At 46.7% G+C, this 12,086-nt stretch overlaps 1 protein-coding gene and 1 non-coding gene across 2 annotated transcripts; one reads left to right on the top strand and one right to left on the bottom strand.

Annotated features, from left to right (window-relative positions):
• The first annotated feature begins 3,719 nt into the window (after positions 1-3,719).
• On the top strand, positions 3,720-9,648 carry LOC135394109 (neprilysin-1-like). The gene is made up of 2 exons (XM_064624622.1): positions 3,720-3,845; positions 7,478-9,648. The coding sequence occupies exons 1-2, from the start codon at positions 3,801-3,803 to the stop codon at positions 9,491-9,493; spliced, it is 2,061 nt and encodes a 686-aa protein (XP_064480692.1). The 5' UTR covers positions 3,720-3,800; the 3' UTR covers positions 9,494-9,648.
• A 2,366-nt stretch (positions 9,649-12,014) lies between these two features.
• On the bottom strand, positions 12,015-12,086 carry Trnap-cgg (transfer RNA proline (anticodon CGG)). Its single transcript has one exon. It is a non-coding gene; the product is annotated as a tRNA-Pro (tRNA).

The raw sequence follows: 12,086 nt of genomic DNA on the forward strand, positions 1-12,086 counted from the left end.
TGCGACAACTTCTTCTTCTTCTTCGTCCCACGGAGAATGGCCATTAGCCCCAAGGGAGATCGGCCAGGGCTATGAGGTCAAACGGTACTATAACTTTACCGTGACAATTTGGGTGGGGAATGTGGGGAAGGTTGGTGGAGAAAGTAATGATGATTGAAGTGGTGGGGGTGCTGAAGTTCGCTTGTTTTGGCTCCATGGCACGAGGGCAAGCGTCGTGCATGTCGTGGTTATTTGCGTAATTGACAAGTAGAGGCATTGTGGTATTCGTTAGCAGTAGACATTGTAGTGGAGTCATTGTGTAGTAGTCAGTGTAGATGCGTGGCTGTGTGTTTGGCCGTAGCTTTCTATTCCAGGTAAGTAGGATCCCGCGGGGTTGGATACACTACACTGAAAGCGTGGCGCGAAGTTATACTTGGATTAAACCAAAGCAGTCAGATGCCATTGTAAGCTTCGGCCACCCTTTGCAGACTTATGTTGCTTTGACTCGCCTCGTGCGGGGGAGCCACCGGAATTTCTCGGACCTAATGGGCTCCTTCGGCGTGCACGGAGCACACGGCGTGGTAACACTCAGTGGGTGATGGTGGGTGGGAGGGTGAATGGGTGGATGCAAAGCTGGGATGATGCAAAGGTGGGTTAGAAGCGGCGCGAGCGAGAAAGGAAGTATGCAAGCCCAGCCGCTACCGACATATCCCAGCTGGAAGAGCTGGAGGCTCCAAAGGAAAGGAGGGCTGCTAGGGACACGGGAACCCCCAGCAGACGGAGTGGAAGATTAATATAGGCCTCCCGAAGCCTAGCGTAAGAGCTGCATTGCATGAGGAAGTGCTCTACCGTCTCGTCCTGGCCACAGTGGGGACACGCGGGGGATGAGGAGCGGCCGGCTCGGTGGAGATAGAAGTTGAGGGGGAGGGCGAGGCAGCGAGCGCGCGTCAACGAGACCTCTGACTGCCGAGAGAGACAGGAATTCGGCTTCCACGGAAAGCACAGATGGGCGTATACTTAGGGCGCAAAATGGGGCCAGAGGATATCCGTGCAAAATGTTTGTATTTAGCGATACACACGTGTGCAAGGGGGGGCAGCAGGCCAATAACCGCCCCAGAGAGGGACATTTTTGCGAGGCAGTCAGCGGTCTCGTTTACGGCAAGCCCACGGTGACCAGGAACCCACGTTATGATGATATCGCGTATGTGCGAGGGAGCGAGCGTAAGCAGAGTGGAGAGCAAGTTCTGGGAAGGAGTCGCCAAAGCGGAAACGACTGAGAGTGAATCTGAAAGCAAGAGCACCCTTTCCCAGGTGGGCGGGACCCTTTTAAGAGCTAGTATCATAGCGAGGAACTCGCTATGAAATGGAGGGGTGAAATCTGGGAGCCGCACCGGGAACTGGAAGTCGAGCTGAGGGAAGAAAAGGCCGACCCCAGAGCGCTCCTCTGAGACAGAGGCCAGGACGAGTGGGTGTATCCTTCTTCTTCTTCATCCTCGGGGAAATGGCCGTTATCTACTAAGGGCGATTGGCCAGTACCAGATGAGGGTCATAGGCGTGGATTTTCCTGAACGCTAGCTATATATGGTATTCTGGGTTGTTGTTGTTGTTGTTGTTGCTCCTCAAGCGGGATGGCGCTTATCCGCTAGGGAGGTTGGCCAGGACTACTAAGGTGCGGTCAACAGGATGTTAAAAAAGAGTTAGAATCGGTTAGAGCTGGAGATGGTAACTACGATTCCTTCTTCTTCTTCTTCTGCGTTCGGATGTTCTGGGCGTTTGGTGCTTTTGAGCACGTTCTCCCCTGCTGCTCATTTCCACCAAACGCTCAAAACCACCAACTTTTTTTTCAGTGCATATGGGCATTTGGAGGTTTTGAGCGTTTGGAGGTTATGAGCATTTAGTGTTTATGAGCTACTACCGGTGGCGGCGACGAGTAATACTGGAGAATCTGACAACTTTTGTCAAGAGTTGCACGACATTGGAGTCGACCGGCCCAGGGCGTCGATGAGCTCGGGTGTTGTCAGGGTCAGGCTGCAAAAGAGACTAGGAACCGATAATATCTTTGGCATGGCATATAGTCAGACGCGTGGTTAAGGATCCCGGTTCTACGTCTGAAGTCGGTAAACATGATTTCGAAAATGCGCGGCACAAGAACCAACCTGAAACACGAACACAGATACCAAAGGGTATGCCAGGATGGTCAAGCCACTGGACATCACCGACCAAGTTCTGCTGAGTTATGCTAGACTAAATCGAATAGAGTACAAAATATGCGGGGCTCTATAGTTTCCACTGCAACGTTTAGCGACGATTCTGTTGAGCCGAATAATGTCAGCGCACTAGCTAAATTAGACAACACCGATTTTGAACGCTGGTCCTAAGTGCTGTCGTCAGAGCTCGGCATTACCTTCGGTGCCTGTGGCCGTGGTCAACGTGAAATACGCCCAAGCGTTCTTCCAACAAACGAAAAACGTCGGTGAAAAAGAGCTTAATCGATTCGCGGGTTGGATTAACACGCAAATTATGGCACGGATCGTCAACAAGCACTTCCGATCACTCTAAACCCCGAGACCTCCATTATGCCTCCATGGAGCCGGACGAAGTTCTTCAATGCGCCGAGCTCACGGAGTTCTTTATGGACTCGCCGACGTACGTTGCTCAAGACACTAATATCAAACAAGACATCCAACACATCATCGACATGATCACCGATACGACGGCTACCCAGCTCGCCAACAGATCGAAACTTTTTAAGGGTAATATATATGGCGTCAAATAGCTTTCTTCAACAGCACCTGAAACGTACGTCGAAATATATTTAAGGTCAAGGACCAAGATGTTCTAAGCCCTGTCTTCAGCAACGTTAGCAGATAACCAACCATAATATAATAACCATAATATCAACAACTGTTTTTGAAATGCTTTTGAGTTTCTTGTGAGCGCTTGCATATGTGATTAGCTTGTTTTCGTTGAAAGATGAAAGTCACTGAAAAGGTTAGCCAGCTGTAAGGATCGAACCCACATCTTCTGGATTGCCGGTCCAGGGCTCTATTTGAGGCTTTGTTTGTATCTGTCCCTTCTATGTTGTTCCAGCCTCAGAACATCAGTTTATCTCTTGTTTTCGTTGTTAAAAGTGTTTCTCTTCTGATCTGATTTTACGTTTCCAAAAATTAACACGTGTGTGGAACTCTCGAAGGGGCTGCGAAGGGATTGTCCATAGCGAGGGGACACAGAGGGTTTCCTATTTCTTCGAGAATAACTTCTTATATAGCATGTCGTATTTGTGGAAATGAACTTAATGTACTTCTGTGTAATAAACAGTTAACCTGTTTTGTCAAAGAATCAACACAGAAAGAACTTGACCTAAGTGTGTTCAGCGGCACGTCTCTGGAGACTAAGGTATCCGATGCGTTTTCCTTCGCTACTTTCCATCGCTCTCCCTATTATTTTTTCGTCAACGTCAGCGTCAACCTCCTATAGCAAAGGTATGGCAAAGGTATGCAAAGGCTTCGCATGATGTTACAAGAATTTTCAGTTTTCAGTGCAAAGAATGTCCCATGTAGTGGGGGATAGACATGCTTAAGGAAGAAACAAGAAATGGACACCCATAGAACTAACCTATTCAAAATTAAACTCTCAAGTTTTTAATGCACATTTTCTACCTCTTCTCCTTGTTCCTTGCTAATGGCTATCGTGACCGCACGTGACCTCGTGTGACACTTATCACGCGCGCATAGGAGCTGTCGAAGCCTGCTCGTTCGTCGTTGTCGGTAATCGTCATTCACGAACACTTTTTCGCTGATCCTCGGACGCCCACAGGCACGATGCGAAGTCCAGGGAGGTCGCCTGGGAGGGCAGTGGACGCCATGGTAATTATTCAGTGAGCCTTATATTACTCTATTGGATATACAGGGCGTTTCTTTTATAGCCTTTACGGATGTTTTATTAGAAAAAGGCTATGGGAGCAGCATAGAGTTGTCTGTCCCTTTGTGTTCCCTAGTCTCGGGGTTTTACATTATGCATCATCTTCACCAGCTCGCTCGCTGCCTAGCCATTTTCTCATTGATTTTGCAGTTGTTACACTGCCAAGCGGTTATATCCTCTCGTTTCATCCTTTTTTTTAAATACTGAAGTGAGCACGTGCGTTGAAATGTCCATCGCCGGATTTTGCTATGCAATCCGCGCCGTTCAGGAGCGCGGGGAGGGGGGGGGGGGGGGCGACAGCACTCATTCCACGTCAGAGGGCCACGTTCTCTGGAGCGACGGAGATATCAGCTTAGTGTCACTATAAGCGTAGCTTATTTAGTGACTCTAGATTGGACTATAGGTACTGATCAGCTGACCAGATCAATCGCTTTGCGGGCCAGCTTCCGACAGCGACGGTCATGACCTGGGGGCTGTCGAGCTGGGCTGGGCTGGGGGCTGGGGGGCTGGGAGCTTCATCGTCGTTACGGTCGTTACCGCTAACGAGTGCCGAGAAATTCAAAAAGGCGGGCGGGAAATTTAAAAAGGCGGGCACGTGATAAAAGACGTGCATGGCGCTCTTCGCGCGATACGCGAAGGCCGTGGTACACGTCACGCGCAGTGTGTCACGTGCCCACCTTTTTAATTTCTCGCCACTCGTTAGATTGTAACGACCGTAACGACGATGAAGCGATTAAGCCCCCTGGTGAGGCACGCGGTTTTGGTTTCGACTCATTAGCACGTCACGTCTTGGCTTCAGGATTTTTAAAAGATAAGAATGGCTGTCAACGAGGATTGTCTCTCGTCCTGCTATCCTGCTACCCTGATTTTCTCCGATTTGTCTCCTATCTGTCCAAAATCGCCTAGTTAGAGAGTTAATGAATTTAGGTAATTAGTTATGCGCTTACATACTCTCTTCGAGACTTCGTCCACCTCGCCGTATATATAACTAAGCTGCAAAAAAACATACACACAAAAAAAAGAAAACAGCATCTATGGTGTCTGATGCTCCTTTTGTGCCTGATGTTACTCGCGAAATAGTATGGCATCTGGTAAAAGTTATATCAGTGGATCGACAGAGCATTGTTGTGTAGTGTTGTACGTACCCTGTATCTACTGGGTGCCTTAGTAAACGTGTCATTGAATTATAATAAAAGAAAACCACGCCACCTAGAGTCACGCGGTCAACGGAATTTGTTCTTACTAGGTTTTTGCTACCTCATGGTGTGAATATCATCTAACTTTTGTTATGCTAAAACTGAACTCGAAAATTTGCCAAGTAAAGGTCGCTTTTTTACCGCACCATTATGTAGCGCATGTCGAATTTACCCAAGTTAATGATAAATGACAGGGACTTTGAGGAGCTATCCCATCAGGAAAAAAAAAAAACAAGCAGCCGAACATCGTGCTTTTCGGAGCCTCCATAGCATAGCGCTCGACGACTTTTAAGCGCCCTCGTGCAGTCCGACGAAAAGAGCACTCTTAGAAATGAGCTTCACCGCATAGCACACCCCTAGCCAACTATCATCTCGAGTGATATCGGTATCTTCACCGATTTGTTGAAAACGGGAGGCGTACGCCTTTTTGTGACAATTATGAACAGCATAAGTTTCACAACAAAGGCATACTCCTCCCGTTTTCAACAAATCAGGGCCAATAACGATATCATTCGAGATTATGGTTGGCTAGGAGCGCGCTATGCAGCGAAGTTCATTTTTAAGAATTAGGTTGCTAAACCCAGCCCACAGGGCGATAGTAGAAAAAGTGACAGTACTTGAAATTGGGAGAGGGAAAGCATGATTCCAGCTGAAGCCACACTCTAAAAACAGAACTTCACCGCATAGCACGCTGTTCGCCAACCATTGCCACGAATGATAGGTTTATCGCTCCTGATTCGATGAGAGAGGAGGGCGTACGCCTTTTTGTGGCAAGTTGGATATATGATAATTGCCACAAAAAAGGCGTACGCCCTCCTCTCTCCTCGTATCAGGAGCGATAACCCTATCATTCGCGGCAATTGTTGGCGCACAGCGTGCTATGCGGTGAAGCTCTGTTTTTAGGGTGCAGGTGCGATAAGCCATCCCAGTTTGATCTCTTCCTACTATCTCTGCGTGGGCTGAGCATATAGCAAACTCCTTTCGTCGGGCTGAAAACGACGGCGCGCAAAGACACGTCCAGCGCTTTGCACTGCACTCTTAGCACGCTCCTAACCAACCATCATCTCGAATGATGTCGAAAACGGGAGCCGTGCGCCTTTTTGTGACACTTATGTTCATAATTGTCACAAAAAAGGGGTACGCCTCCCGTTTTCAACAAATCAGGGCAGATAACGATATCATTCGAGATGATGGTTGGCTATGAGCGTGCTATGCGGTGAAGTTCATTTTTAAGAGTGTGGTCGCTCCGAGAAGCATGATGTTCGGCGATTTTTCCTCGGCGGGATAGATCCTCAATATCTGTGTTAAATATCATGAGCTTGAGTAAATTCGGCACGCGCATCACATTGGTTATGTAAAAAAGCGACCCTTACGGAAAATTTTCGAGTTCAGTTCATAAAAATTGACACAATAAAACTCCATCAGGAGGTGGCAAAAACCTAGTAATAACAAATGCCGTCGACCGCATGTTTCTAGGTAGTGTAGTTTATTTATTATAATTTAATGACACGTTTCCTGGGACACCCAGTATATAATTACTAGAGAGCGGATTTTTAGACACTAACAGGGGGCGCTGTTGACTGCATAGCATGCAGTATGTCAATCATCGTCGTGGATGATATCGCTCTGTCTCCCGATAAGCTGAGAAAGGGGGGCCACAACTTTTGGTGTATCAACATTACTTCCAATCGGAAGATAGAAAGATACGATTCTGAAGGTTGATTGGCCTATAGAACGATTTATGAACGAAGAGCGCTACCTGCTAGTGCCTACACTGTTAAAACAGAACTTCACCGCATAGCACGCTCATAGCCAACCATCATTCCGAATGATATCATTCTGTGTATTGATTAGTTGAAAATGGGAGGAGGCGCCTATCTGGGACAGATTATCTTGTCCCAGATAGGCGCCTCCCCCCTGTTTTGAACAAATCAGGACACAGAACGATATCATTCGGAATGACGGTTGGCTAGGAATGTGCTATGTGGTGAAGTTCTGTTTTAACAGTGCGGATGAAATAGCATCCCAGATTCCCAAATATCACTGCAGTCTTGCGTGGTATTATTTTAATTATCAGTTATGAACTATGAATCGCATCCAAATGAAGCGCAACTCGTGACTCTTTCTGGAACTTGGGAGACTGCAGTTCGAGCAAACAGTGAATGCCAACGTAGCTCTTTAGAAAGTATGGAATTCGTATAAATGACTTGGCACGTGATAAACTCTTTATATCGCTGCGTACGAGCAAATCTTTCTGTTTATCGGCTAATAGCCCTTATAAGCCGGTGAGTCTATCGGAAACTTAGTTTTCTAGAACCCGGTCTCATAGGTTCATGAATCTACGAGACACCATTGAAAGATAATACACCTCTTCCCCCTAGCGTGTCATGGAGGGCGAACTTTTCTCGGATATCGCCGCCGGCAGAAGCGCACAGCTGTCGCCGTCCAACACCACCCGTGGCGACCGCTTCACGAACTCTTGCAAATTCCTTGCCTGCGGCATTGCTGGCGCTGTAGTAATCTTATTGATCACCATCGTCAACCATCAAGCATATCAACAAGGCAGTTCGTCCGTGTGCCACACTGGACCATGTCGAGACTACGCCTTCATGCTCAAGGAAGCCATCGACACTGATCAAGACCCTTGCGATGACTTTTACAAGTACGTCTGCGGTGGATGGGAGAAGAAACGCGACAGGTCTGTTTTCCAGCACCTGATCATTAGCTTCGTCACCCAGCTCTGCAAGACACTCGAAGCCCCAGTTCCTCGTAAAGGACAGCACTCTGCAGAGAAGGCTGCTCAATTCTTTCAGTCTTGCGTGATGGCAGCGACGAGTGATACTGGCGAATTGGACCATTTTCGTCAGGTGTGGCACGACATTGGAATCGACTGGCCCAAGGCATCCAACAGCGCGGATATTTTGAGGACACTAATCAGGCTGCCAAAGAGACTACGAACCGATAACATCTTCAGCATATATTCGGGGGCATCATCAGAGTTCCCCATTCTATACCTATCGTCAACGAACGTGATTTCAAGAATGCATGATACAAGAAGGACTCTGAAACGCAAACGCAGATACCGAAGATACTACGAAACTATGCAAGCCTTGGCCAAGTCACCGGACACCACCAACCAAGATCTGCTGGGTTATTCTAGGCTAAATCGAATAGAGGGCAAAATATACCCTACTCTAGTCGCCGCTGCCACTTGGCGGCCAGGTGATCATTCGGTTGTGCTGGATAATCTTAGCACACTAGCTGAATTAACCGACATTGACTTTGAACGCTGGTCAGAAGTACTGTCATCCGAACTCGGCATTCCGTCTTCGGTGCCGGTGATTGTGGTCAACATGAAATACACCCACGCGTTCTTCCAGCTAATGAAGGACGTCGGCGAAACAGAGCTACATCGATTCGTGGGTTGGATTAACACGCAGATCATGGCACCGATCATCAACAAGCACTTCCGGTCGCTGTTATCTCTGGAGTCCTCCATGGAGCTGGACGAAGTTCTTCATTGCGCCAAGCTCACGGAGAGCTTTATGGGGTGGGCGACGTACGCACGGTACGCTGCTCAAGAGTTCGACGCTGACACCAAACAAGACATCCAACACATCACGGACACGATCATCAATACGACGGCTATCCAGCTCTCCAATAAATCGAGACTTCTCAAAGGTAATACCACGTTGCACAGCTTTCTTCAATGGCGCCTGAAATTTATGTTGACATACATATATAGGGCCGAGAACCAGGACCTTCTGGACACAATTTTCAGCAACGTTGACGACATGACAGATTCCTTAGCTGCTAATATGCTCAACGTCGTCAACGGCACGTCCTTCATTAACAATACGGTCTCCTACAAAGTGCACACAGATCTTGTTAGTGAGGCATCAAGTCCCCACTATCAAACTTTCAGTATCATGGGAAGAAAGCGGATCCTGCCACCATACGCCACGGTCTTACCTTTGTATGCCTTCCGTGTGACGTCAGCAGTGAAGTACGGCTCGCTAGGGAGACTGATTGCAAGAGCCGCCATTCATAGTCTTAGATACCATAGCCCGGCGATTTTTGAGGACGTGAACTGTACTGTCGAGTCTGACGGTAAGGGTTCTGTACTTGAATCGGTATTAGCCGTGCAGATCGCCCGACAATCCCACAAGGCGTCGTCGCCGTCGGCGGATGAAGTGGTACTGCTTGGCTTGCCTGATCTGACGGGACCTCAGATTTTCTTCATTACGGCCTGCTATCTCTTGTGTGGTCAACCGTCCACGGTGATACCTGCGGAGTTCATGTGTAACGAGCAATCGAAGCAGCATCCGGAATTTTCCAAAGCCTTCTCCTGTTCCAAGGGTAGACCAATGTACTCGACAAAGAGATGCCACCTCTGATATGATAATTTCCTTCAGGTTCACCTCGATTCATTGTTAAAATATGCACATGTTTGACTTCCCAACCATAATTTTGATGGAGACAAGATTTCGAAATGGGTGTAGTGCTGACACCTGAAACAGAATATTATTAAACACATGCTGTTTTAAAAGTGTTTGATTTTCGTTGTGTTTTTTTCTTCTCTCTCATTTCTTTTCTTTTCCATTCTTTCCATCTTGATTTTTCTGTCCAGGTTCTGCTACGTATCTCTGTTCCCAGAACAGGCGAGGACGGTGTTGTCGATACTTGATAGCAAGAGGATAGCGGGTGTGAGTTATATTACTCATGGGAAGTAAATGAGATTGCCTCTGCTCACTTTTAAAAATCCTGCAAAAAATTGCAAAGCCTACCTCACCTATAAATAGGGAGTGACTTTTGCGGGTTAAATTCCTGCCTCAGATTCGGAGGGTAAAAATCGGACGCTATTTTAAAATTTGTAATTCGGGGAGAAATCGGGCGGTAATTGTGCCTTCGGGTGTTTTTGTTTCTCCTCTTTAATAAGTCCATTCCTAATCTCTCTTTTCTCTATATATATTTTTTTAATATATTTTTTTATTTTTTTGCGGGATCGTGACCTTTCAGCGGTAATCCCCGAAGGCATAGACAGTGTTGACACACGTGTGGAAACATCACTTGAGGATTTGGGCGGAATCTGGTTTAACCCGAAAAAGTCACGCCCTACTTCTAGGCAGCTCTGTGTAGAAAGGAACAGCCCCCCGCCCCCCACCCCCGGCTGGAAAAAATTATTGTTTCATTCAAAGTTTTCTCGATACACCATCTTTATTGCGTCCATATCGTCGTACCTGCCAATCTAATCAGGCAAACGAATACCCGGTACCAATCCCAACATATGCCTGCATCTCCGATAAGACGTATTCAACAAATGATAAACGCAAGTCGATCATCCCTCTTGATAGCTTTAGCTCCTATACAAACGTTTTCAAGTCTTCTTTCTTTTTCTGTTTTTGTATTGCCATGTATGTATGTCTCAATATGAATATGCTCATGTTATGTTCATTGTTCTGAATAATGTGTCTATAGACACATTATACAGATATGTATAATGTGTTTATACATGTAGGTATGTGTAAGTCCTTACCTGTGTCGTCTGCATGCGCCAATACCAAGGCTTTGGCTGTTCTTGGGCACGGTAATAAAATTAGTATTAGTATTAAAAATATTGTTACACAATATATACAAAATATATTAAAATATTTCGCAGGAGGATTTCCACTTTGTTTCCCTCTCCTAAATGCACTACCAAAGCACAATTTCAACGGTTGAACTCCCCCCGGTTACGACACTGCTCTAATGCACGCCACTATATCTCAGAAACAAGCATGCAGTTAGCAAGATGTGAGATTGAGACCTATAATATAATACAGAAATTTGTTCGTTGAATTCTTCTCATCGCGTTGTCATGCACGTGTCTGCACCTTTTCGTCGATATAACGTGAGTACAATGAACCCGACGGAGTCGTGCCTTCCTGCCAGCTGTTCTCCGACTGCAGAGTTCGAGACCAATCGAGTCCAATGTCGCAACGTTCGAGAATGAAATATGTTGCAACAATTGCGGCAGTTTCGGATGCACGCGCGTCTCCTTGCTTCACGCTGGACCCAACTGCTTATTGCGTATATCGTAGCCGCAGCTATTACAGCTCTTCAACGAGTCAACCAAGAACAAGGGTTGCGCCACCTATTCAGAAGTGACGGCGTACGTTTCGAAATGCAGAAAGGTCAATATTGCGTAGGTTTATAGGCGCCTTTCGAAATATGTTGCAGAGTCTCGTAACACACGCCGTGTAAGAATGTAATTCACCCGCAGACGGGGGCTGCGAAATCGGGATGGATTGACCTGCCGATCAAATGCGGTGCGTACGAGACAACAGCCAATCTTGAGCGGAGATTGCATTACAGGCTTTGTTTTCGCTATGCTTTTGAAACATTATAGGTTTGGTTCGTGCGCATAAATAAAAACATCCTATCGTAGTGTATAATGTAAACGCAATGTGATGTACATTAGCACGAGGGTATCCTTAACAAAAAAAGAAAAAATCAATGCGGGTGTTGCGACGAGATCGGTTTTGAGCAGGATCAGAAACGAAAGGGCCTGGCTTCCGATTGAGTCAGATGATTCGCCACTGTTTGTCTAGAACTAGATTTTGTTCTGAAGATTATATTTGGTGGCGTCCATGAGTGAGGCAGTCGCAGTGTGAACGCTATGGTATAAAATAAAGGAACAGAACGTAAACAAGCTAGGTGTAGTCTGGTTGTTGGAAACATTGTGTGAGTTATGAGCAAATGAGACACGAACTAATGAGACGAGTTCACTTGCCGAACACCACTATATACAAACAACCACATTCGACTGAACCTGAATCTGAGGTGTCTGTCCCATTCCTGCAGTTGAAAAGAAAAAAATGGGCTTACACCAAAACGTTACGCGGCCAATAGTAAAACAAAAACGAACAAAATATAACTGGGCTCAGCCGGGATTTGAACCCGGGACCTCTCGCACCCGAAGCGAGAATCATACCCCTAGACCACTGAGCC

This window comes from Ornithodoros turicata, chromosome 5, assembly GCF_037126465.1.
Source record: "Ornithodoros turicata isolate Travis chromosome 5, ASM3712646v1, whole genome shotgun sequence".
Lineage (NCBI taxonomy): Eukaryota > Metazoa > Arthropoda > Arachnida > Ixodida > Argasidae > Ornithodoros > Ornithodoros turicata.

What these genes read in the sequence shown, in the direction of transcription:
- LOC135394109 (XM_064624622.1), top strand. Translation starts at nt 3,801, where the DNA reads ATGCGAAGTCCAGGGAGGTCGCCTGGGAGGGCAGTGGACGCCATG. An exon ending in GGAGGGCAGTGGACGCCATG is followed by an intron (nt 3,846 to 7,477) that starts GTAATTATTCAG and finishes TCTTCCCCCTAG; the next exon opens with CGTGTCATGGAGGGCGAACT.